We start from the raw sequence: 26,921 nt of genomic DNA on the forward strand, positions 1-26,921 counted from the left end.
AAAATCTCACCAGTCACCTACAAGATCCACGTCCCCAAAGGGAGTTTGGCAGAAGGGGAAGATAAGTGGGTCCATATTAATCAGCTAAAGTGTTGCCATCCTAGGCACACTCTGCAACAACTGGAGGAGTCTTCTGGAACCCCAGAGAGGCCACTCCAGATCCACAAAAATCCAACTCTAAAATATTCCAAATATAGTCTATAAAATACAATAATAAAAATGTCTCCTGATTTCTCAAAATGTATATGTCCGCCCACTACATTAATAGTGGTGGGGAAATGTCTACAAATATGTTTTTGCTTTGTCATCCTATAGATAACCTATAGTTGATTGGAAACCATGGAGACTAACCAAGGACGACTACCCGGGGACCGGGAGCAAAGATCCGAGGGGCCTGGAATATCACTCAATACTCCCATCAGAACTGGCGAGGAGAACCAATCGATCCACTCCTGATGGAGGAAAAGATGATGAACTTTGCCATTGATGGAATCAGAAGAGATGAGGCTGACATCCCAGTCTTGAGAATTCCCATTGATGGACGCACAACGCCAATCGAAGAGGGGGGCTTGTGTGAGGTCTCAACCCACTAGTCCAAGCTCTGCAACATTACTGGGCATTGCTTGCAGCAGAAACATCATAATGGCCACCGGAATGCATGCTGCTCGCTGAAAATCACCAGAAAGTGCGCAGTAAAAATCTGAAAAATAGGCCTCCACCCACTTTTACCTATATGAGTGGTAACACAGGAGACCACTGCCAAAACCCACCATTGGGCTACTCACAAAGTAGCTTGAAATCACTTGAAAAAGCAATGCAGATTGCCAAAAAGAAACACAGAGCTGTTTGGAAATTAGTTTTCTTGATTGTCAAAAATGTGCAAAAATCATGGCTCACAAACCACACAAAAAGATTCAACATCTTTGTTGGGTGCTGAACAACATTCTACTTCGATAATCCACATAAATACAATGTCCACAGAAGTATATATTATCTGAACAAAGTCCACTTTTGAGAATGGGTGAGCAGGAAGAAATCTGTCAAAAACGGGTGTAGTACCGTTACTCACCTCTGTCAGAAGCCGGCGATTTAAAACTTATCATGTGATAAGTTGAACAATGAACTCAAACTATGCCAAAGAAGAGATTTCCATCAAAATACCATGTAAGAGTGCCACACATTGATTTTCATATTGAAAAAGGGCTGGAAGTAAAGATGGGTTTGCTTATTTTAAATTTATAAATGTATTTCTTTCACAAGGAACTATGTTACAATTGACCAGAAGGTAACCTGATTCAGTTAAAACTTCCAAGAGGCCTTCTTCCCCTGAGAATCTCACACCTTGTTCATTCCCACCAAAAGGAGAGCATTTTGCATTGGCATGTTAATCAGACGGGGAGAAGTTTTCCCCTTCTGCCCAGACCAAGAAACAATGGATTCCTTGCGCTGAATAGGAATGCTAATTCGGGTGTGACTGACAACAAACTGCTCTGGTAGGAAGGCAGGCCATGTGACCCTCTGACTCAGCCCAGCTCTGGAGGCGGGCTAGACTGAAATTGTTGATTGAAGTTGGTGTAAATGTATGTTTTAGAAAAATGCTTATAGCAAAGTGTACTGAACTGACAAAAATATGAAACTTAGAGATTGTTAAAATGAAAAATGTGCTCACAGTTTAAGACTAAGTTGGAATCTGTGCGATTTTCTGAGACTGAACCCCAGAAATTATTCATATTTTAGCCATGGTGTTTATGTTAGGAACATGAAAAATTACAGGAATGCGCCCAGAGGGGATGTGCATGCATGTACAAAAATTGGTGCAGAACTAACATTGAGAAACCCATCAAAAGCGCAAAAATGTTGTCATTTATGAACCATAGCTCGCAGGAAGATGGGAGTTGAACAGAAATGTACCTTAAGCAGTATGTCAAGTAATTATCTGTTATTAACATTTTGTGTATCTTGGAAATATGTTTTTTGGGGAAAATAGATTCCCTAAGAAAAAGCAAAGGGGAGGGATTTCCTTTGGGCTATAAACACAGCATCACTCTGAAACCTGATGACACACGGCTCCTGTCTCAAATCAGGGGACAGGAAATTCTCTGACCTATCAGATCCTTAGAGGGTTGGGCACAGATAATAAGCCTCCCCACCCACTTTGGAAATGGATAAATAGGGACTGGTGAGGAGAGGCAGACACACACGTTTTCCACTCCTCAACTGATTTCTTGGCGAAGCACCCTGCAGGAAGATCCAGGCTCCAGACATAGATCCAGAGACCAGATTCTAGAACCAAACTCTAGAACTATGAAGCAGAGAGGCCTAACCCAAGAAGCTGAACCCTTTTTCAGCAGGCCTCAGAATCTTTTGCAACCTGATTCTAACCCCTAAACTTCCAAGGGGCACCACAAAATCCAACAGCCTGGCTGAGCAGTTTTGCTGTTCTAGCTAAGAACCCCGTGCTAGAACCAAGATCCAGACCTGCAGAGCAGAGCTGTAACCCTGAACCTGTCAGATCCAGTCCAAGAGGCCGCGCAGACCAGAGGGCCTTGCTGAGAGCAGAACCCTGTGCCTGAGACCTGTCCGATGGCGAGCGAATCCTAGCCAAACCTTTGACCAGATCTTTTGACGGGTCCATTCCATTCCAAAGCCATAGGAGTGAGTATTTAGTCTAGAACTGTCCATAGTCATCTCTTAGTTTAAAGTAATCCCATTCAATCCATTTCAACCTGTCCAGAACTGCATTATAGAATCTTGTGTCCATCCTGAATTCTTCTCATTATATTGTCTGTGATAACTGTAGCGATAATCATCTGTGCGCTGATATTTTTGAAGAAAGTCAAGTGTCCTGGCGCACAACAATCAGAGTGGAAGGCGCCCTGTTCTGGTGGTTGTCCCATTGGGTATCTTGCACTTTCATAGCCTCTTAGTATAAGTCCATATTGATTCCCGAATCTTTAAAGCGCAATCTTTCATTTTGAAATCTTGACTCTGTTTCTGAAACATCTACCTACACAAAAATCTCTGTAACTTTTGAACCGCACGTCCTAGAAACAAAATTGAAATGTAATTTTGAAGCCAACATCCTCCGCTTTCCAACACACTCAACCCACAATTCCTGATAGTTTTGACATAATCGCATTTCCTGCACGCAGAAAAGTTGCTGCGAATTGCAATTTGACTAAATTTCACCCCATAGAAAAACAGCTATTTCTTGCTTTCAACTTCTGAATTTCGTTTTCCATCTGCTAATCATTCTATAATCATTGCTAGTGTTGACCTGAACCAATCCAAAGCCACTCTCACTAGTGCTGAATCTCCTTTAGCGAATTAAAATCATTTTCACATTTTCCCATTTATTGCAAATCACATTTAAAAGCAATTGACCTGTGCAAAATTATACCTGTTCTCTCTAAGCTTGGTGGGGGAATTGGGATTGAACTGCATGGTGGATTGTTATTCCTGATACCTGTGTGCCCTCAATCCATCTCTTCATATTGCATAGTGGGCGGAGTGAGTAACAACAGGGGGAAAGAGTGATTACATTGTCTTTGATTGAAGTCATATCAAGTTTTATTTCTGTGTTGCATGCTTTTCATCTCAGTGCATTTGCTTGAAACCATACAAAGTATTCTCTGCTACAGGATTCTTCCTATTTCTACTCCTAATTGATTAAAGAGATTGTTGATATTGTAACATTACCCATTGCTGATCACTGTTCATATTCATAAGTGTGATATTCAGATATTATTCATATTCATACAAGTGTAATATATATATTGTTCAATTCTTCAATTAAATCTTTTAATTTGCAAAACAAACCTATTTCTTGGTTCAGTGAGACCAGGGGGATTCAAAGAGAGGGGCGTTATATAACGGTACATCATCCATAATTAAACAAACTTTGACATAAAAATATATAAATACGGGTTTCCATTAGGCATCCCATACTAGGCATTGTCTTAGTTGGAGTGCTGGACTGAAATCACTTACAGGAAATATCTAAATAATCTTAGGGCATCGTTACTCACTTTCTGTATGTCTTTCAAAGGCCCAGGACAGGTAAGGACACCAACTGGCCTCAGACAGCTCGGTCTAAAAAGTTCTCCCTTTATCTGCACATCTACTCCAAAATCCCCCTCAGGCAATCTGGTCCTGCTTTGGTCCTGCATTCAGTGCTTTGTGGATCAGGTAAACTCACAATTTGAATAGATTTCCCAATCAGCAACATCCAGTTGGAATGTATGTAGCTGAGCCCGGTCTGCTTTCTCGCATTTGATTGGTCTCTAGCCCCAACAGAAAAAAAACACAGACTTCTCTCTCATTGTCTCTTTTATGTACGAAGGCTGGGAACAGGAGTATCTCTTTCTTAGATTTTTCTTTCATTTTCTTTTATCCTTCCTACCAGCATTTGGTATCACTAAATCACAGAGTTTAGTCAAACTAATTAAACAAAAAGGCCAAACTATGACATTTTAGGTGTTTCTACATTTAAAATCCATGGACGTAAACGGTATCCAGTCAATTCATCTAAAACCATGCCATCTAATACCTTTCCATCAACATTTTTCCATCTAAAAAATGTCCATCAAATGCATGTTTTGGGGGGTAAAGGGTTAATTTTTGTTCAGGTGTATTTTAAAGGGTAAAAAATGGGGGTTTAAAGGGGACTCCGCAAAACAAAAAAAATAGAAAAAAAAAACAATTAGATATCTTTTAGATGGAAACATTGCGATGGAATGGCATTAGATGCAATGGTTTTAGATGAAATTACCATAAACCACGTATACTCATATTATTTTAGATGGGATATGTTATGTCTTTCATTCTGACTATGGGCCTCATTCCTAGATTGGAGGTAGTCATGGTGCGATTATCGCCATGACTGCCTCCAATAATGGTACCGATTCCTCCCTGGTTCAATGGGGACTTACCAGTCTATTCCGACCTTTGCGGGACCGGTAAGTCCCCATTGAAAATGGCAATCCCCATTCCCATTTGAACCCCGATAGGGCTCAATGGGAATGGGGAGGGCACAAATAACGGCCCGGCACATGCCAAGACTGTTATTTGCGCCTTGGTCCCCTAACGTTAACCGTAAGGTACGTTTGGTCTGACCAAACGTACCTTACGGGTCCAGTTGGGGGACCTCGGAATAGGGCGCAAAGGGATTACCGGCACAGGTGTCCTTACCAGTGCCCGGTATCCCTTTGCGCCCAGGTCAGAATGAGGCCATATGAGTTTTTCAATTCCAAACTGTTCATTATGCCACCCAAGACACCTTACAGCAGAATAGCTTTAACAGATCTCTTTGCTTTGAAAATGTACTTTCTTTCTCACACTTTTCATTAGAAAAGTGTAATTTCAAGTAAAACTATTTAAATTAGCAATGTAGATACACATGTGTACAAATAATATGTACATGAAATGTTTTGTGTGTTTGAATACCCATCTTTACATTCTTACATTTTACATTGTTTAATGCATTTTATATTCAGTGCAGAATCACACTTCAGACCAGTTATTCTCAGACCTTTATATAAACAGTTGCTTCAATGTTAAAGAATAGTGAGGCATTGTCAGCAGAAGGAAGAAGTAATGTACTGTATCTTAGTTGCATTTCTGACATCCCCCTGAAGCATCATTACAGATATGCTTAAATAGGGCTGTAGCAAGAACACATGCCTACATGGGCACCCTACTAATATTAAAGCCCCAGGTATCCTGCCCCTAAAGCAAAACAGACCCTCCCTACAGTACCTTCATGTAGGCACTGTACACGGGGTACAGCAACATGGTCTGAACCCTCTTTAAGCATAGATGTCCATAGAATGTACAGTGAAGACACCAGGGAATTCAACACTCCCCAATGGGGAGCCAACTCATTTGGCAGTAGGGAGGTGAGCCGACTCAGCTTAACACCCCCGAAGGGACAGGGCAAGGGGGATCCAACTGGGGGGGACTTCTTTTAGAGGACAGGAGGACCCTAGAAAGGGATATTAGTTATTTAATTTGAACATCCCCAATTGTATCTGAATGCCGAGAAGGTCTATTGGATGTGTTTTTCAAGATGGGAGACCATCACTGCCTTGATGTAGACATGTTAAGATCATTTTGATGAGATTAGATACCATATATCTTTGGAGAATTCCAGCTAGTACTAATGGTAACACAAACATTTTGATTAAATCCTTATTTAAGGAGGTGGCCCATGATCGCATTATTACAGACTGCTAACAGACTGAGCTTTCACATGCTTATTGGTTAATAAAAAAGCAGCTTGGCTTTGTTCCTTTGAGACTTACCTAGATCTTATGTATCCGATGTATCTGTATTATGCAAGGTCGCCATTTTTAAGATTTATGTTACCATTAGGATCTGTACACAATCCTTCAAATGCTGCATTTAATGATTGTTGTTTGTACTGTGTTGGAGTGCTGTTTTACCATTTCCAGTTTTTTGACAATTTTATTTGAGAGTTGCAAATCTAATAAGTTTTAGTTACAATGCCACAGTGCTAGATCTATTAGCAATTCCATGCAGTAATGCAAAATATCAAGAGATGTCTTTAGCTGTGGCTAGTTTGACATATAAAGCGTGGCTTGGCAGGGGCAAACAGACTGGTGATGTTACAATATAAACAATATTAAAAAAAAGATATTACTATTGTTACATTGGAATTCATCATATTTTATTAATTTCTCAGTGTTCTTTTTATTTTGCAAAACGTATTCATTTAATATCTCTGTTTTATGAACTAATATTTTAATAATATTGTATGTCATTGTATTGTTTTTAGTGTCTGTAATGACAGTCATCAAAATAAAGATGAAATTAAATGAAAGTAAATTAGTTATCTTCCCTATTCCCGAGATTTCAATACTTCCATTGATGGCTACATGTGAGATAAAATGTCTGATAATTGGGAACTTCCTGTAATGAGGGTTGATGTGGTTTCTGACCCTCTGTGTGGACAGGATCAGCTGGAATTGAGAGAGTCATGGAAAGGCCCACCCCCTTACAGAGAGATAAAGAGCCAATGTGCTTAGCTATCCCTTGTGCAGTGCGACAGGAACAGGAGAGTGTATGCCAAGCATGCCAGACCCGACTGAGGCTGGCCTGCGAAATACTGACCGCCCTGCCGGAGGAGGAATCGGAAACACCCAGTATAGAGCACCAGTGCAGAGCCCAAGCCATGCGATGAAAGGTGGCCAAAGGATCAGGCACTGCAGAGCAGCAGGAATCCTGCAGGACAGTGGTGTAAGCTCTGCCTGAAGCGGAGATCCCAGAATATGCCAAGGAGCCAGTGATGCGTGTTCCGAACTCCCCCATCTTCCTGCAATGAAACAAAATGTATGCGTTGGCTTTGGGAATCCAGTGAGGCAAGGCAAAACCATACCCAAGCGGGGGATAAGAACAACCATACCCCAGGTTGGTGTGAGAGATACAGGACCCCAAGGTGGGGTCTGAAAAACCATACACCAAGAACAAAACCATACCAATGGGTGGAGTGAGAACAACCTTACCCCAGGATAGGGGGAGAGTGCAAGACTCCACAGCAGGGTGCAAGAAACTATAACCCAGGGTGGATAGAGAGCTACCATACCCACAGTCGGATGAAGGAAACCATATCCCAAGATTGGATGAACAAACCATACCAAAGGCAGAGCAAGAGACGCAAAAGCCCAGGGCGGGGCATGATAAAGCAGACCGCAACAGGGGTACGAGAAACCATACCTAATGGAGAGGTGAATGAAACCATACCTCAGGGCAGGGTGAGATCAACTATACCTCAAGTCAGGGCGAAAGGAGCAAGACCCCAAGGTGGGGTGAGAGAAACCATACTCTAAGGCGGTTTGAACAAAATCATACACTGGGGCAGATGTGGGTCAGAGCCACCATATCCAAAGTTGGGGCAAGAGAAGGAAGACCCCAGTGTGGGGCACAATAAACCAGACCACAAGGCGGGGTGCAAGAAAACTTACCAAAGGGCAGGTGACAGAAACAAGACCACAGGGCAGGGCACGAGAAACCAAACCCCCAGACAAGGTTCCAGAAAAAAGACATCCTGATGAGCACCCTTTTTAGATATTTTCTTTGTAGAGGAGGATTGTAGAGATAGGGGCAGCTAAGGTTTTCTGTTGGAAAAATACAAATAAGTCACTTACAATGCCACCTTGCCTGCCTCACGTTTCTGACCTACCATAAATGGTGTCAGAAATGGGATCTAGGTGACCCGATATAGAGACAGACCCAAGCCAATATTCATATAGGTAAACCCATTTACAAACTACCCCTATTGTGCAGAGGGAATTAAACCTACCTTAACCATCTCCAATAAGCACACATCCTCAAGAGGCGAGGACCCTCAACCCTTCCATGATCACTACTCCCTTGACCAGTGGTTTGCCCACTGGATCAGAAGATGATGAAGAACTTGAGTTTAAGCCCCTCTTTTACCACCACTTTGTCTTTGTCAAGGACCTGGAAATAAGAATCTCTAGATTAAATAAGGCTACCCCTCCATCTTTAGAGTCCCTCCTCTAGAGGATTATTTAAAGCCAAGAGGGGGCAGGTAGGAGACGCCAGGAGAGTAAGATAAGATGGGCGGATTCCAAGGTGGCCATCCACATCCTCATGGAGTATTATAACCATATCATGATTGTGATGACTTGCCCATCTTCTTTATCAATTTTTAATGATTAGCTACCCAGCTTAACCGCAGTGATGCTCTTAAGACCTATTTGTCTCCCCTCCTTAATGGGGAATTGCACATATCAAACTGCAAATGCTGCTGGGATCACCCCGTTTCACAATATGTGAGTACGGTGGGACAGACAGATACTTTTTTTCCAAAGGAAATCACAAATGACTCAATTTCTCCCCAATTGGCTGGTAGGATACAAAACTTAATCAACCGGGGGTTGGGGAAGAAAATCTTACAAGAAGTCTTTTACACCTTATCATTAGAGCAGTTAGTCAACTCACTGCCTACACCTGCACAGTGAGCCATCTTGCAAAACTACCATTCCTCTCTAGAGATAGCCATAGTGCCTATGAGAAAAACTAGGCCCCCTTTAATGAATACACTCGCCCAAAAATAGAGAAAATCCACATGTATTTATTTATTTTTGCATTTGCTAGTAGCACACAAAGCCTGTGGCCATCTAGGTGCTAGTTACAAAAAAAAGAGTGTAGGGAGGGAAAGAGGGAACAGATGGGTAAGCAGGGTGATGCAAGTTAGCAAAACAAGTGAGTCTTGAGGTTCTTGTGCAACGAGTGGTAGGAGGGGTCTGTGTGCAGGGTGAGGGGTAGATTGTTACAGAGGGTGGCTGCGCAGGCAGGGAATATGTATCCCCCTGCTTTCTTCCGGCAAGCCATAGGAATCGTTAGGAGGTGTTTCTTTGAGTAGCATAGTGGTCTGGCTGGTGAGAATCCTTTTAGCATCTGGGCTAGGTGGTGGGATGCATCGTTCGAGAGGCATCGGTGTGACATGGAGGGGACTTTGAATGTAATCCTTTCCCTGACAGAGAGCCAGTGGGCAGTTCTACTGGTACCCTTTATAACATTGCAAGGTATACCAGAAAACCCTGGTATTGATATTGGTATTGATATTTTATTTCTATTGCGCTCGTACACAAGTGTTTCAGAGTGCGACAAGGCAAGGGAGGTGAACAGGGGAGAACAAAAACAGCAATCTTACTAGGCCCAGTGACATTGAGAACGCGCAAGTGCATGGGAGAGGGGGAGGGGAAAAGTGCATGATCGGGGGAGAAGTGGAAAGTGCGAAGCAGAGGAGAAACAGATAAATAACAATAAATAAATAATAAAGGCAACAAACATTGGTAGTGCAGCCAGCAATTTGCAAGTGCTAGGTTTAAGGCAGCAGACAGGGTAGGTCTGATAAGTGCAGGAAGAAAAAGGCGGGAGGGCTGTATGGGTACAGATACAGACCCCAGTGCAAGGGGTGGCCCGGAGGCAGTGCGGGAGGGTGGCAGGGTGAGCAGGTACCTGGGCCTGGAGGATAGAGGGTGGCCAGGTGCACGGTGCCAAGAGAGAACAGATCAGCAGGAGAGAGGGGGAGACAAAGGCAGAAGACAAGAGCAAGGTCTTGAGGTGCTTCTGGAACCAGAGATGGTTCTGCTCAAGTTTTAGAGTGTCAGGGAGGCTGTTACAAAGGGAGGCCCCAGCTGAAGACAGAGATCTACCCCGAGCTCGATTCTTTAAAAAATTACTGACTCTGAGGGAGTTGGAGGTAGAGGAGCGAAGAGCTCGAGATGGGAGGTATTTGCGGAGGGATAGCTGAAGGTATTTTGGACCCAGGCACCAGAAAGCCTTGTGGACAATGCAGCAATGCAGAGGGTTTTGAATTTAATTCTTGCATCCACTAGCAGCCAATGGAGAGATTTTAGAGCACGAGAGATACGATCCCAGGGCTTGAGGCCAAGGACAAGTCGTGCAGTCCTGTTCTGGATTAGTTGCAGAAGGTGGAGACTAGAGGCAGGTAGATTTAGAAAGAGGCTGTTACAATAGTGCAATCTAGAGAGAGCTTGGGATGCCATGAGCTTCAGTGGGAAGGAGAAGAAAGGCAGTGTACCTCTGAGGAGGTGCAGTAGGAAATTTGACTTTTTAGAGACCTCAGAGATGTGGGCGGAGAAGGAAAGGGTGAAGTCAAAGATGACCCTGAGGTTCTTAGCCTTGCAGGTGGGGGTAGGAGAAGGGCCAAGAAAGGCCGGCCAGAGAGTGAGGGGAAAGGATGGTGAAGGTGTGCCGATGAGGAGGATCTCGTCTTGCTGGCATTCAGACAAAGATCATTGGTGGCACACCAATCTTGAATGGCAGTTAGGAAATCAGAGATGAGAGAGTGTTACTCTCACCTGGCTCCCACAGGGGCGTCGATCTGAACTGGACAGCTGCAGTCTCCACCAATGTGACGCGTAGTGCCGTGATGTACGGACTGGACTGGCCCACCTAGCTTTGTTTGCTTGGCCCGTAGGAATATTCTTCTGCAAATGGAGTTGAGCGTTAACCCCCCCACTCCCGCTGTTCGCCCCACTGATCACCTTTGATGTCCCCTCTTATAGTCTCACCTGATGGTTTGGAAAGATGAGCTCTCCATTCTGCATTGAGCGCAGGGGCGCGTAGATAACCAGTTGCTTCACTGGCTCGAGGGAATTGGTGAGTTCCAGAACAATATTGACCCTGAGATTCCCGGCAAGACGCCGTAAGTATGTAGTTCGTAAGTGTTCAAATGTCTGACTTTCACTCTTGTCCGATTCCTTGTAGGTTGCAGCTTGACCCTAGCGAAGAGTTCCTCGTGGCAACCGGTAATATTCACGTAAGGATTTGTATTATCCAACACAGTTTGATAAAATAATGTCAATATGTGACCTGTTGCTTTCTCCCTTATTCAGGCGCTGAGAGAAAGTATGAAGTCTCGGGGAATAATGCCTCCGGCGGTAAAATCAGGTAGGTCTATTGTGGTGAGGAGGTTTCCCCTTGTTTGTCCCTTTGTTTCACCTTGCTGTCCTTTTGTTTCCCCTTAGGGGCCGGGGTTCAGCGAGGATGCAGTGGAAGCTGCGCCGACCCGTGAAGAGGAATAGTACCCCCGGTGGTAAAATCAGGTAAGTCGATGGGGGGTAACTATATTGCCTCTGTGTATTCCCTTGGCTCACCTTGCTGTTCTTGTCTTCCCATTAGGTGCCGGAATGCTGCGGAAACATGCTGAAGGATGCAGTGGAATGTGAAGATGATGCGAAAGCCGGTGAGTCCAGCGTGGCGCTGCTGCAGGCGAGGCCACACGCATAAAATAACTTCTTTCTTCCAGCTCGAAGGCGCGATGGATCGGGAATTCAGGTAAGGATCAAAGGTATTGCTTGTTCTAACCTTTTCTCCTTCTTTCTCCCTTTTTCTAGGAGCTCCAGGCTCGAGGCGGGCGTGGCGAAAGACAGGATGCAGAATTGCAGGCATGGTGAGCGTTACGCTGCTGGATGCAGATTAACACGAAGCGTGTGCTGCTCTTTGGGTGTGGTTTAAATAGCCTCCAAAGTAGTCCCATGTAAGTATTCCTCCCCAGCCCACCCGAGTAAAAAAATAGTCCCTAGGTAAAGTAGTCCCTTCCAAGCCTCTTTTGGCTTGGAGATCTTGCAGCATGGTCTGCATCAGGTAAGTTTTGCAGCATGGTCTGCATCAGGTAAGTTATAATCTATGAGCCAGGACTGACTCTCCATATGAGCCTGGCACCATAGACGCCAGGACTGCACCCAAATAGCCCCTAGCAGGGGTTGTTGGGCTTGCTTGGAATAACTTGATGCCTGCTTCTGGGGTTGCTGGACTTGGTCTGGGTCCCCGGGGGTAGGCATCATGACAGAGCGGGAGAGGAGGGGGCAGAGGGCAGTCTGAAAATGAGTTGAGTGTCATCAGCGTAGCACAGGAAATCTGAGGAGAAAGTGGCAATGCAGTGGGCAAGAGTTGCCAGGTATTGGATGAAAAGCCTGGGCGAGAGGCTAGACCCCTAGGGAACACCACAGGTAGAGAGGAAGATAGATGAAAGGAAGGACCCAAGTTGGACCTGGGAGGGCCGATCTGAGACTAAAGAGGTCAGCCAGGCCAGAGCCAGGCCAGGTACCAGAGAAACGCCATCCAACCCACCTGTTTCTCATGTGGTGAAAAGGGACATTTTACTAGAGTTTGCATGAAAAATCAACCAACAAGCCCATGGAAATAGGGAGATGACGTTATGCAGAGTAATGATTAGAATGGGAAGAGAGCAACTTGAAAAGATCAGACGAGGCAAATGTACTTATGTGCACAACTCGTCACTTCCATGCCCAAGGACAGGTCAGGGTAAACCAAACCTGGGCTAATGCATTAGAAGATTCAGGTAGCAAACAGAAGACCAGCCACTCAGACCTTGTCTACATGAACAACCTAGACTTGGAGGAGGCAGTGAAAATCATATGTACAGGAAGAGACAGGGGTGTATCCTAAGATACCCCTTACCTTAGAAGTCAGGGGAGACCCCACACAGCTAAAGGTAATGATCGTACCCAGAATCCCAGAGGAGGAAATTATTATTGCCACAGATTTCCTGAAGTTTCTAAGTCTTTGTCGGATCCCTCCAATGGGAGAAGCCAGGGAAGTGTAGTCCCCCTTGTCATCATGGGAGGAATTTCCACAAGAACATATAGATTCCCAGTGGATCGGACTGAAAGGGCATCCTAAGCAGCTTAGCAACCCCACTAGACGGTCTTAAAGTCAACAGTGGGGATAAGTGACAACTCCAGGGAATTAGTCCCTTCTTCCCAAATGGCAGCCATCAACTTTGGGACTAGGGAGGTGAGTCTGCTCATCTTAAGCCCCTCTAGGGAACAGGGCAAGTGGGATCCCATTGGGGTGATCCCCCCCTGTTAGAAAGGGATATTAGTTATCCTCCCTATATCCAAGATTACAATACTACCCTTGTTGGCTACAGGGGAGTTAACTCTTATAACTATGATAACTCTGATAACTGAAAGCATCCTATAAGGTTGGTTGGTGTGGCTCCCAACCCTCTGTGTGCACAGAACCATTGGGTATTGAGAGAGCTGTGTAAAGTCCCACCCTCTATCAGAGGGATGAAGTGCCAATAAACTTTGGAACCAAGAGAGACATAATTCCAGACCAGAATACACACAGAGCCCTCCGGCTGGGAGGTGTGGCAGGAAGAGGAGAGTATGTGTGGTGGACCCGACCTAGGCTGAGCCCATGGAATGCTGACAGCCCTGCGGGAGGAGGCACTTTCAACGCACCAGTATAGAGCACAGGCCATGCAATGACAGAAAGGCCAGGTAATGGGTGAAGCAGAGCAGCAGGAAACTCACGGGAAAGAGGCACCAGCTCCGCTTGAAGCAGAGAACTCAGAAGATGCAGAGAAACCAACAGCGCCTGCCCCAAACTCTCCTGTCTTAAAGAGAGGCACAGAAAAGGAATGGTATGCAGTGGCTCTGGAGAAACAGGGAAGCAAGACAAAACCTGACCCCAGGTTGTTGTGAGAACAACCAATGGTGGGTGAGAGAAGCAAGACCCTACAGCAACAACGCCTGCGCCAAACTCACCTGTCCTAAAGAGGAGCACAGCAATGAAATTAAAGGCATGCAGTGGCTCAGTGGAAACAGGGAGACAAGTTAAAACCATACCCAGGGTGGGGTGAGGCCCACCATACCCAATGGTCAGCTGAGAGACGTAATACCCTGCAGCAAGGTAAGAGCAACAATAGCCCAGGGTGGGGTGAGAAAAGCAAGACACCATGGTGGAGTGCGACAGACCATACAGCAAGGCTGGGTGAATGAAGCCATACTCCAAGGCAGGGTGAACACAACAATACCCCACGGTTGGCAAAGAGTAATTATACATCAAGACAGGGTGAGAGAAGCAAGACCCCCAAGGTGGGGTGCTATAAACCATTTCCCAAAGCAGGGAAAATGAAACCATACTCCAGGGCGAGGGGAGAGACGTCAGAACTCAGGGTGGGGTGAGAGAAGCAGCATAAGAAACCAGATCCCAGTGTGCCCTAGGACCCCAACCGGCCCATAAAGCTGGGGGTTGCCCAATAGCACTTTAAAATGGAATAACAGCACCTGTGAGACAGATGGGGATGCAGATTAATGCTCTAGCATCAAATCAATAAGGACAACTCAATGGTTTGGCAAAGGGAGTCCGTTTAATGACAAGTAAAAAAAACCTGGGAGTCTCATGAATATCAGCGTTTGCTAGATCTTCCTTCTTGCTTCACAACTCCAACGAACTTCATAAAAAACACATCATTTATACTAAAAACTTGTCATCACTGATGTATAATGCTTAAAATGTTGCATGCAATTCTATTGGTTCTAGGAAGGTAACTTTAATATAGGTACTATAAGCCTTACCTTAAAAATGGCTACTTTAGATATCACTATAAACTATAGGACCCTAGATTACTTGGTCCACTATGATTGGGAAGGCACCAAACCCACTCATACTTTTCCACTTTGCCCAGCAGCATGCAGAATGGTCGGCCAGGTGCAGGGTGGCCCTCAGCTTCCCCAGCCTTTCTCCAATTATTGCTACAATCATCACTTTGGTGGTCATGTGTCAATTATTTCACTATGGTTGGCCCTGAGACTGCATCGCTGTCTGGAAAAGTTCTGATATCTTTGCATGGCGCTCCGCCATGCGTAGCTATGAAAGTCCCCCTTCTTCTCGCTTGGCTGGTCATGTGTTTCAGACACCATAAAATCGCCTCATTCTCCATGTAATTCGTGTATTTGATTTTCGTTTTGTCCACCACCTGCCTTCTGCTTCTTATCTTGACCTTTTTGAGCAGAATGTTCTGTTCCTTGCTTCATTAATTGTAGCTACTGTTGGCCTATTTTAAGTCGTGCAACCTTGGATTTTTGGCACAATTTGTCTCTGTCTGAGTTTTGCTTCTGTATTTTATTCTTGATTTGTTAACTATGAAACTCTCCTCATGCGGCCTCCAGTAACCTTTGGTTGATTCTGCCTTTGTGCATAGTGGAAGTATACTTATATATAGTGCTTCTATTGAGGTAGATATGTGTAGGTGATATATTTTCTTTGTAAACAGCACCAGGTATACCCTCATTGCAGTGGGATGGACACAGACCAGATTTTCGCCAGAAGGCAGAAAAGACAAACAGAGATATTTTTGGGGATTTGTTCAAACTGTATAAAGATAGATCAATTGAAAAGGTATTCGGCCTTAGAATATGCAACATGGGCAAAGGGTCCTGTTGTGAATGGCAGCCCAGGGTGGGGGTCAGAAAATAGCATTCATTCCATTTCAATGGCCAAGGAACTAAGTGTATCTTTTGTTGGATTTTTGCATTTTGTTAATAGTGGTAGGGAAAAAGCTTAGGTTAGTACAGATTTCTGGACTTCATTTGTTCTGTAGACATCCTAACAAGTACCATTTATTGGATATTTTCTTTATAGAATAAAATTGTAGACATTGGGACAGCTCAGGTTTTCTGTTAAAAAAATAAAAAGAAGTGACTTACAATGCCAACGTCTCCATTTACTGTTTCTGACCTACCACAGTGCCTTCTCTCATGATTGAAAGAACACACAGTTCAACAAACCCATTATACAGAGTGTCTTTCACATAGAAGATGGCAGGGCACAATCCCTGTCCGATAGTACCTTGCCAAATATAACCCCCCACTGATACTAGAAAGTTCAGGGATTGTTGATAAATCTTTTGTAATCAAGATTCCAGTTCCCTTTCAACTGGTATTGGGATATGGGGCGAAATTTCCTAGTACTTAATATATTTCCCTTTTTATAGACAGGTATGTACTCATCCTCCTTCCAGAGCAAAATTCCATCCAGAAACAATTGTGATGATCAAGCAATTAAAGAGGAAGTATAACATAGAATCCTCAGTTCCTTACATATGCAATGTATTAGTTGGGTACTCCATTCATATATCCTAATTGTTGACTGCTGATAGAATCATCTGAAGTATTACTTGCACGTGGCTTGATTGATATTTTTACCCATAAATGGAATGCACTGCATGGACGCTGAATAAAATATAGCGAAGCAGGGGCAAAAGTCCCAGTTACTCAGACAATTTAGGATGAAGCGGTTGTAGATGGAACTGCTGTTGGAAAGCTGGGACAATGGAGGGGTACGTGGCCCATCCAGAGAGGATGGATTGTAATGGAAACGTAGTGAATTGTAACATGAGAATAACATCTGTAATGAAGCTCCATCTTAGAAGTTAGACACCATTTTGAAATTGAAGCCTAGTGCCACGGCTATGGGTCATTAGGGTGTGCTTCTGTTCTTTAATTGCAGCCCTGCCAGCTTTGCAGAAGGTTCATTTCTTGAATACACACACACACCCACAGTCCTTGATTGTGCCTTATCGGCAGTGCATGCAACCCAGAAAGAATGTGCCCTGCAAGGCCAAGAGAGGGCCAGAATGGGTGTTTGAAGAGTTATCCCATGAGAAAGCGGGAAGGGCTCTAGGCCATCAGTGTCCAGATCTATAAGTTATAGCAGCCCGAGACCACCAAACCTTGGACACAAACATTTGAGTACCATGACCACCCCAAGACCCCTGGTCATAAAACTATAAAATGACAAATTAATCAGGAAGATCAGAGAACAGAGGTGGCCTGCCCTCACTATTAATTCATGTGATTTGTGCTGCGAGATGCCAGGGGAGAAGATAACAAATGTATGCCACAGGTGGGAAACATGTGGAAGCACCAGCATGTTTGTCTGGGAAAGGGGCTGGGGTAAACGTTGTTCTGAAAAGTTATCACAACCTCAGAAGTGGGTGCCTCGCTCATGTCGTTGGTGCAAAGTGCACTGTAGAGTGATGAAATTATGGTCTGTGTAAATAGTTGGCAATTACTTTTTTTGTATCGAATGATGACCGAAGAAGATCCCCACGTGGAAGAAGATGGACAGAAGCTGCTGGGACCAATCGCCTGGCATCCGTATGGAGCAAGCTATATGTATATAGGGTCACACCAACCAGCTACCTGGGCTTGTAACCTATGTGATGTATGTCATTTTGAAGCTTTGTACCCTTGAAAGCTATTGCTCATGCTGTTTTGGTCAGAGCGCTCCTTGGCAGCAGAAATCTTTGCTGGCGCGTACCTATTTCTTTTTTTTAGACTAAACTTTGTTCTCCTTGCAAATGGTGTACTGAGCCCTTTTCCCTAGTGGGTTGTGTTTTTTCTAGTGTGGGTGCTTATAGGTTACTCTACAAATTTGGGGAACCCAATGTGATCCCAGATTTTCCACAGAGATGGAGGACTCCAGATGCATATCTGGAGGGGCCATGCCCACCTGCAGCGACCAGTCCCAAATGTGCAACTCGTAGTGGTCTGCAGGAGCCATTTTGAAAGAATTCCCATCTGCTCTTTGGAGGGAGGCGCAGCTCCTAGGATGGTGCAGGCCGTTAATGGGACCCTGTGATGGAGCAGTTTGGGTGAACACGCTGATGTAAGTACTCGTCTTGCGGATGAAAACAATGGGGGTAGATGCTGAGAGGGAAGTTGGGGGAACAGGCGAAAAGTGTTTGTGGTGTTGTGTGCTTTGAAGAGTAGGAGACAAGGGTGTATGGTAGAATGGTGTGTTATTGAGTTGAGTAGTTTGTAAAGACCATGTGGCGGTTTCATATCTTTTTATTATTACTTGTATATAAGAGGAGAAAGTGGGATCCTTTTCGAGGTAGGGAAAAAGATGGCACCATATTTTGAAAAACAATAAGGGAATACAGAAGTAGGAGCCCCGTAACATTAGTAGACTCAAATTCCTGTGCCCAATATATTCCGGGTAGATGAATAAGCTGAAGTAGTGGTTGTTATTTTAGTTCATTTTTTCACTTTGTTGTTTTAGTGTTTTAACAGATATTGTGCAGGGAACGGGAGCGAAGGGACGGCCTGTGAAAGAAGTAGTGTGAGTGTCATGTGTAGGAAAAGTGTTGACGTGTGGGTGTGTTGAGTGACAGAGAGAAAGGGATGACAATGGATCATGAGCAAAGGACCGGTAGAAACACATAAAGCAAACTGTATTTCATGTATATTGGGACATTTTGTATACAAGGCTTTTTAATATGGGGGTAGCTATACCATTAGAGTTTGTGTGTAGCGCACTGCAGTTTTATAAGGATAAAATTGAGAAACACCACAAGAGGCAGGGAAACAGGGAGAAATGTTTTCATCCATGGAGAGAGCAAGGTACGAATAATAAAGGGATACTGGAACACATGTGCACATTTTTGGGTGCTAAATACAAAGGGAAACGTTTCAAAGAAGGAAAGAGATTTTAGAAATATGGAAAATGGTGAAGTGCATAAAGTGATGAGTGTAAATCTCAAAGTGATAAAGGCCCAGCCCCGAGTGTAGGTAAAACAGCAACACCTGAGGAAACACAGTCACCTCCACCCCCCCTTGGATGTAACCCAATCTATCCCACCACATACTATACTACTCCAACGTATGTGTCCCCAACTGCCCCAGCACTATGCCCATCTCTGTTACCACCCCCATATCAAATGAGTACTAATGCTGCTGTAACAATGGATAGGAAACCACAGAAGGAATTGGAATAGGTGTAAAGGCAGTGCAAGCAGAACTGGCACAGTTGAGGGCCCTTCATGAAGAAAGGAGTAAATCAGGGTATGGCCTAGATTAATGGAGGGCTGGAGACATTTTGTTTAGATTAGAGAGCACTGAGATAAAGGATGTGCACATTGAGAAAGGGCAGTGTGATGAAGGGGGAGTGGGAAGCACAGATTACGGGACAATGAGGTCGGATGGAGACATCAATAGGGAATAGCAGGAGGATGATTGGGACCCAATGGATGAATTGGAAGATGAAGAGGAGGTACCAGCAGTTACCACACAGATAGAAAGCTTGTGGGGTCTGGAATTCAGGAATTAATTTGGGCAGTCAGCAGTGGCAAGGAAAAAGGCAAGTGACGGCAGGAAGGCAAGGAGGGGAATGGGCATGCAGTTGCCATTACTGAACGAAGACCCTAGGAGAGTGCAGTATGTACCATGCGCTCAAATGTACAAAAACAACTTGATTTAATTACTCCTGCCCCTCACTGCTGGTTCTGGGAAATGGATATACACTTTTGAAAAACAAACAGCAGGAATCTCTTTACCAGTGGGAGATATAAAAACCTTGCTTGTAGCAATTATGGGAGATCAGACGGGGGATGTTTGGGTTAAGGCTGGATATCCCGGAGTTAAAATTAATGATGATGTACATGATGGAGCTTTAATGACATCAGTGCACAGGTGTGGGCAGCACTTCACTGGCATATCCCGATACGCCCGATTTGCAGTCCATAATGCAGTATAAAATCGGAGATGATGAAGACCCCTCTCAATACATTTTGAAGGTGCAGGCGATGTGGAGGGCAGAAACGGTGAAACAATGAGACCGATCAGTTCTGCTTTTTGATTTTCTTATCAAAAGGTGATTGCTCAAGGAGGTACAGAAAGCCCTTGAAAAGATTGTGGGTATATATAAGCGAAAGAATGGGCTAAAATACAGATTATTATCATACATCACTGTCAGAGAATCAAAGAGAAAAGGAAACAGCACAAAGGGTGCCGGCTGAGGAAGCAGAACTGCTACTGAAAAATTGGTAGTAATAGCTGTTGAAGGGGCAGTAGTGGCAGTTACTCAAACGGATGCAGCAGATCAGGCAGCAGCTTCAACGGATGCTAGAATAGCAGCATTTTAGCCAGGCAGAGGTGCCATAGTATGGTGGATCTCGGCCGCAGTACCCTGATTGGTACCAAGGAGGTCAGCAGAGAGGAATAGTGGGGTTTCAAAGAGGAAGGGGGGAAAAGGTGGATTTGTTAGGATGGGGCAGGCCCAGTTCAGTATTTGGGATGTGTAAAAATTGGTAATTTTGCAAGAGAATACAGAAGTAGGATGGGAGCAGGGTACAATCCATACACTCCCACAGGCCAAATATAGCAGCAGCACTTCCCTGCACCCCGATGCCTACTCCAATACCATATGAAATACACCAAGCATATACACAGCTGCCACCACAAACCCCTCAGACGCAGTTGCCTGTCCCACACAGTGTCCCAACACAGGCTGCATCGTCGAGTGAATCATATGGCGGACGGATGACCAAAAGCAATGCCTTCACTAATGAGGCAGTGACACATTATCCAGGAGTGAGTGTCCTGGGAGGAAATCCTTTCACGTTCCCAGATAGCAATACATATCCTGATTAGGACAGCACACAGAGAGCTCTTGCACACCCAGTCCTGCATGTGACAACTGTGAGAAACCTGAGGACTTTCTCCCTTAGGAACCCCGGGGATTCTTTGTTCAGGTGGCCAGGGCACAGCCATCGCCTTTGGAACCAGACTCTTGCGGTGCACCAGTGTGGGAAGATAACCAGAACAGGAGGTCTTTGAAGACAGGTGGACAAATGCCTTCTGGAGAGACGCGGTATACCCCTCTTCCTGACAAACCCGTACTCGACACTCCCTCCACCTTTATAGGTTGTTATGAATCCTGTCCCATTGCCCTCTCCCCAATTCCAACAGGTGCTAACATTAAAGTGAGGCGTAGGAGAAGAAATATATCCCTATGACATCCCACAGTCACTATGGGACATTATCATCTAAACCCATTAACGTTCAACCACACTTCTGCCCCCTTCACACTGACAAACACTTACATAGGTTTCCCTCCATCCTTAGGCCAAGTCTACTCCCATATTTCCTCCCCATTGCCTTCAAAACCATGGGATGAGGAAAAAGAGGAATAGAGCTATGACGAGTGCCCATAGGAACCAATGTGCTATGGATTCCTATGGGCAGCCTCCATCTTGTCCCATTAATGAGGACAGTCAGAGTCAGGCCTCCCTTTTTAATCACCCACACATGACCCATATTAAAACTTCCTGTCAGTACAAAAGGTGGAGGACTGAGACACACTTTGAGCGAGCTGGGGATGCACTGTGGACGAGCAGAGGAGAGTGCTGAAAGAACCATGGAGAGTCTGGAAGGGAGTTGAGGGTCAGGATGCAGGTCCTGTGTTGTTGAAGGGCTGCAGCAGGGATGAGGTTCTGTTCCTTCCAAGAGCCAGAGAGGGCAGCTCATATCCTGCTGACTCTGTCAACAGAAGTACTCATTTCCCCTGGGCATATGAATGGGAGCCCAGGTTCCTAAGGGGCAGATGGGAAGACCCTGACCTCGAACCAGAGAGCTCCAACATTAGTATAAAATGTCCTCACAAGGGAGCCATCCTGTGCTAACCTGACTCTCACTACAGTCTCCGCATGCAACTGTCTAATAAAGTAAAGTAATGATTCATTTAAGCCCCAGCCTGACAATTTATCCCAGAGTCTGCCTCTGTCTACCATATCAAATGCTTAGGAATAATTCACAAAGCACACGTAGAGACTGGTGCAGTGATTTTGGAGAGTGTCAGATATCAAATTAAGGAGCATCCATATGGCATCTTTAGTTTTACACCCCGTCCTAAAGCCCATCTGCATGGGATTCAATATTTGTTTTGCACGTTCCCATGGGGAAAGTAGTTCCAGCAACAATCAAACTCTTAGAGCTAGTCTCCTGCATGGTTAGTAGTCTGTAGATATCAAGGTCCTTTCATAAGCCCTTCTTAAGTATTGCACTCAAAATAGACTCCAGCCATGTTGAAGGGCAGACATCGGTCTCGTAGATCTACATTTGAACAACAGAGTGAAATGAGCATTTGTAAATGAACCTCCTGAGTAACATAAAAACAAACTCCCTGAGACTGACCTTTGATCAGCTGTGAAAACAACAGCCTTATAAGAATATAACATTCAGTCCTAATCACATTATTTTGGCTACCTAAAGGAGCACTTTCAAACTCAAAATGATGTGCCTATCAGACAAGGTCACAAGGTCATACATCAGAACACTCCATTGTATCTAGCAGTCTCCATGGGAGTGTGTAGTAAAGCAGAGATTCAACTGTAAATCTCTTCTTTGAAGAAGCTTCACACATGAAGACAACACTTTGCCAAAGAGTCCATGAAAAGACCTCAATGGTGCTTGAGGTCAAGGGCACAGACATATTTAGGCCCCACCAAGCTAAATACATTGAAGTACTGCATACCAAATCCAAAGTCAATTTATCTAGGCTTCAGACAGATTGTTTACTCTTTAATACGTTGTAAAATTAGCACCTGTGCCTCCCATTTCCATAACAGTGTTCTGCAGTAAAAAACTTCTGTCTTGAAAATAAAGTGGCCTGATCTTACTTCAAGGTCACAGCGAAAGAGTAAGATGGTGATCCACACCCATCAATGGCAAAGGCATTTCAAAGGCATTTCAGCTAATTTGGGAGGATAACATGAGTAACAATGTCAAGGGTAGATGACAAGATGAGGAAGATAAGAATATCTTGAATATTGGTGTCCAGATATTGGAGGATTTCAGCCTCCATGAACTAGTGTTCTGTTCCGATCCTTCTGCTGGGGCATAAGCCTGACTCTTGATCAGGTCGGAGATTAAGTGACTCACTGTATTCCATCAGTTGCTGTCTCGCCATTTTCTCTAGGCTATTACCTCAAAACGTTGTTTTGCAATAGGGCAGTAGTTGGTGAGGTAGCTTGGGCCAACTCATGGTTTTTCGAAATGAGAGAATTTCTTAGTTTTTTTCAGCATATGACGGAAGCAGCCCTACCCAAATGAGCTGTTAACCAGATAAGCTATTTTGTTTTTAATGGCAGATTCTGGACAGGGAAGACTTGCTTAGATAAGTCCTTTATAAGCATACTGTTTTAGCAATCTGTCAGCAAGTAAGAAACTGACCACCTCCCAGAAAACTAGCTGTGTGGCTCAGTCTAGGATAGAACCATCCCAAAGCTTTGCAAGAGTTCTTCCGCAGCATTCACTGCACACTGAACCTGTTGCAACCTCTAGTACCGGAGCCTGTAGAGAACCAGATGTGAGCAATATGAAGGTGGTGCTGCACGCAAAGTATCATCCCTTTTGAATCATAGGGGAACAACAGTGCCTCTTCTGATGATTGCAGATCGTAGTAGAGTGTTGTACTCGAGACAATGATAGGTGGTGAGTTAGAATAACAGGAGTAAGGGTAAAGAAAGAAGGTAGAGCTATGACTGTAGAAAGTTTCCTTTCTCATATTAAGGGGGTAACATCTGTGGGAGTCAGGAAACATTGCTCACCTTCAACAGCTTTAGGCAATGATTGCAGTGGCCCACTATGGACCCCAAAAGTCCTAGTAACAGTGATAAGCACACACAGGCAAACCGGACATATTTTGAGTGCCAACCATAATTAATAGTGGTCAAGATTTCATGTTTTTTTGCACAGATTGCCATATTGTGCACATTGGGTGAGGTGTATTATTGGTCCACGTGCTGTGAACATTGTCTTGTGTGGTGCGTGTGTTGCGAGAGAGGATGTGTGTATGAATTTTGAAATGTTTTATATCATATGAAATATGCATGGTTTTATATTATCAAGTATCTTTTGGAAAACACATGTAAAGGGAAATGTCATGCTTATCAAGGAAAGAGTAAAGGTGGATCTGCTTTTGGGCTTTCTTCTAATGGTACAGTTATTATGGTTCAGCAAGAAGATGATGATGGTACAGGAGCCATCAGTACACATCCTGGTACAATAAGCAGAGAAACAAGACCCATGCCCCCTACACCAGACTGCAGGTGGCCGAGAGCTCTCAACTCTGCGTGTTCATACTCAACATCAGTTAGTAAGAATTAGCATCTTCAGCCATCACACTTTCACATTGACATTCACTGTCACTATCGAGCACATGCTGAAATACCCTTGACAGGAATGGTCAAGGAGTAGAGACCAATAGTATGGGGTTACAGGAACTTAATGCCATAAGTTCCTTATGTTTGTATGTTGTCTTGGTTGTATTCCTGCAACTTCGAGGCAGGGATGTTCAGTCTGTGATATACACATAGTGTTTGCACCCATAAATTCAGCAAACTCTGGCACCTATCGTCAGACTCACCCTCTGGAATAGAACACTGCTCCCCAGGGTACTTTTATATGCTCTAAATAGGAAACATGAGTACCTGAAATTATGCCCCAGATTTCATGCCTGCAGTTAACTGGAGAAGCCTCCCCAACCCATTACAAGACATGGGTTAAAGTACAAACATGAATTCATACAAATTGGAAAGCCCCACATAGCACCTTTGCTGTGGCCTGATATTTTCCAGTCATTACTCCATGAAGAGACAACATGCAGGCAAAGTATTTTTCTCATTGCTTCTAAAGTAGATTGTGCAAAATCAACCATCAATTAGTAGTAGGCTCCAACAAGACAGTTCACATAGATGAGTAGTAAGACTTCATCCCATCCCCTTTATCTGGCCTCCACCTACTTCTCTGCCTTCCTGCATGCCCGTTCCCTGGGAACAGCTTCATCCAGTTGACCTGTGGGAATGTGAATCTGGAAACCAATCACTGAAGATGTGTGAAATAAATTCTGCATCCACCCATGGAGGGGGGCTCCTAATATGAATAACTACTCTTTCCAAAGACCGAGTGTAGCATCTGATGTATGCTTGATATCAATGAATACATTAGTTAATACATGCAATAAAGATGTTATATGTAGCATATATCTTAACAAGAATAAGAATGCAATTGAGAAAATACATGATAGGTTAAATGCTCAAAGAAACCAATGTGGATATAAAATCCTACCCTTTTCTCCTGGCAAGCAAAGCACGGAGACCATTCGGACCACGGGCTCAGCCGACAATCCAGAGGATTTGGTGTCTGAGAATCAGATGCAGCTCGACTGGCTCTCCTTGACAAAAAAACAGAACAGAAAAAATATTGATTCGAACTTAAAGTAAATTTGCAACTTGGATAAACTATTTGTTCCTGTTATATTTGTCTATGTCCAGCAGCTGCTATCATGTTTTCCATCAGACATTTCTTTGCCATAACTGCCATTGTAGAACACTGCATTGCAAAATCCTAGATACCTGTAGATGCACACAGTTTTTGTAGTGAAGAACACGTCACATATATTAACACACTGTTTGCTCTAATAAATGTAACTTGAAAGATACTGCATTCTATTGATATCCTATATCCTTCTCAAAATGATCTAAGGAATCCTCTCACTATTACAGGGCCATGTTTAATGATTTATCCTAACCTTGCAATCCAATCCTCCTTCCTAATTGTTCATTTATCTAAAATAAAGTCTCATAAGCAGAGGGAGGGCTCATAATTGCAGGATAATGACACACCACCATATTATGGCCTAAGGAGAAACCGATGGCCATAGATTTCCGGTGGTCCATTATGCCAAGTGATAATGACTACTCCCGAGGTCTAAAAGGCTATTAGCACACAGTCGTAAAAGTAATGCACGTTTTGGAGTGTTCGTGATGAAGTAAAAACACTACTTTGATAGTGAGTACCGTAAATAGACAAAATGCGTTACTAAATGAGATGTGTTTTTACTTTGTATTATTTAAATAGGGTTGTCTTCATAAGTTAAGCATTTAAATTGTGAACGTTGTTATTCCTATGTGGGCTTAAGATGAGCATGCATATGGGGTCATGTAAAAGTAAAAGATTTCGTTTATAAGAAAGAGAACACATTTTCTGAGGTTTTAGCTTTCTCTTTGTTGCAAGGGTGGACTGGGAGCCAAAAGAGGCCCTGGAAATAATATTCAAATTGGCCTCATATGACACATTTTCAGCAAGTCCAACCCTTTACCTATTGGACAATTTGGAAACACCACACAAAAATGGTCCAGGGTGCAGTGGCCTACCGGGAAATCTCCAAAGTTACCTATGGACCAGTCCACCTCTGCTTTGTTGGGTTAAGTAGGACGTTCAGCAACTAAGAGATTCTCCATTATTTTTCTATTTCCATTTTCAAAGTTATTTTATAGAGGCAAGGTACAGTAAATATCAATTTGACCAATGCATTGGGTTCCTCACCTAATTTCCATTTATGTTAGAAATTAAGCCCAGACATGAGCAATTGTGAATGTGGTAGTATGGTAGTTTAATCAGCACTTCACCGTGGGGGACACTCTTCTTCCTGCGACCTCAGTAAAAAATCTGGGTGTTCTGTTCTCTTCCTCACTTTCCATGGCACCCTAGGCGGCATCTGTCTGTAAAACTGGACACTTTAAATTACGGATCCTGTGGTGGCTGCCCTGGTTTTGAGCACCACTAACTATTGTAATTCTCTTTACCTAGGTCAGCCTAGTTATCTAGTTATCTTAGTATGCGTCTTCAATTGCTCCAAAACTCTGCGGCTCAGGCGGTGATTCGTCCTCCACCCGTGTCCACATGACTCCGCAACTCCATTGGCTTCCAATTGAGAAACATATCTTTTTTAAATCCCTGTGCCTA

At 44.0% G+C, this 26,921-nt stretch overlaps 1 protein-coding gene across 1 annotated transcript in view; it reads right to left on the bottom strand.

The window, feature by feature from the left end:
- Positions 1-26,921, bottom strand: part of C8A (complement C8 alpha chain) — a 289,241-nt gene that overhangs the window by 248,433 nt on the left and 13,887 nt on the right. The window contains exon 2 of the mRNA XM_069642106.1: positions 25,242-25,347. Within this exon, the coding sequence (XP_069498207.1) occupies positions 25,242-25,347 (106 nt within the window). The remainder of the gene's footprint in view (positions 1-25,241; positions 25,348-26,921) is intronic.

Source organism: Ambystoma mexicanum, chromosome 1q (assembly GCF_040938575.1).
Source record: "Ambystoma mexicanum isolate Mex_15411 chromosome 1q, UKY_AmexF1_1, whole genome shotgun sequence".
In the NCBI taxonomy this organism is placed as follows: Eukaryota; Metazoa; Chordata; class Amphibia; order Caudata; family Ambystomatidae; genus Ambystoma; species Ambystoma mexicanum.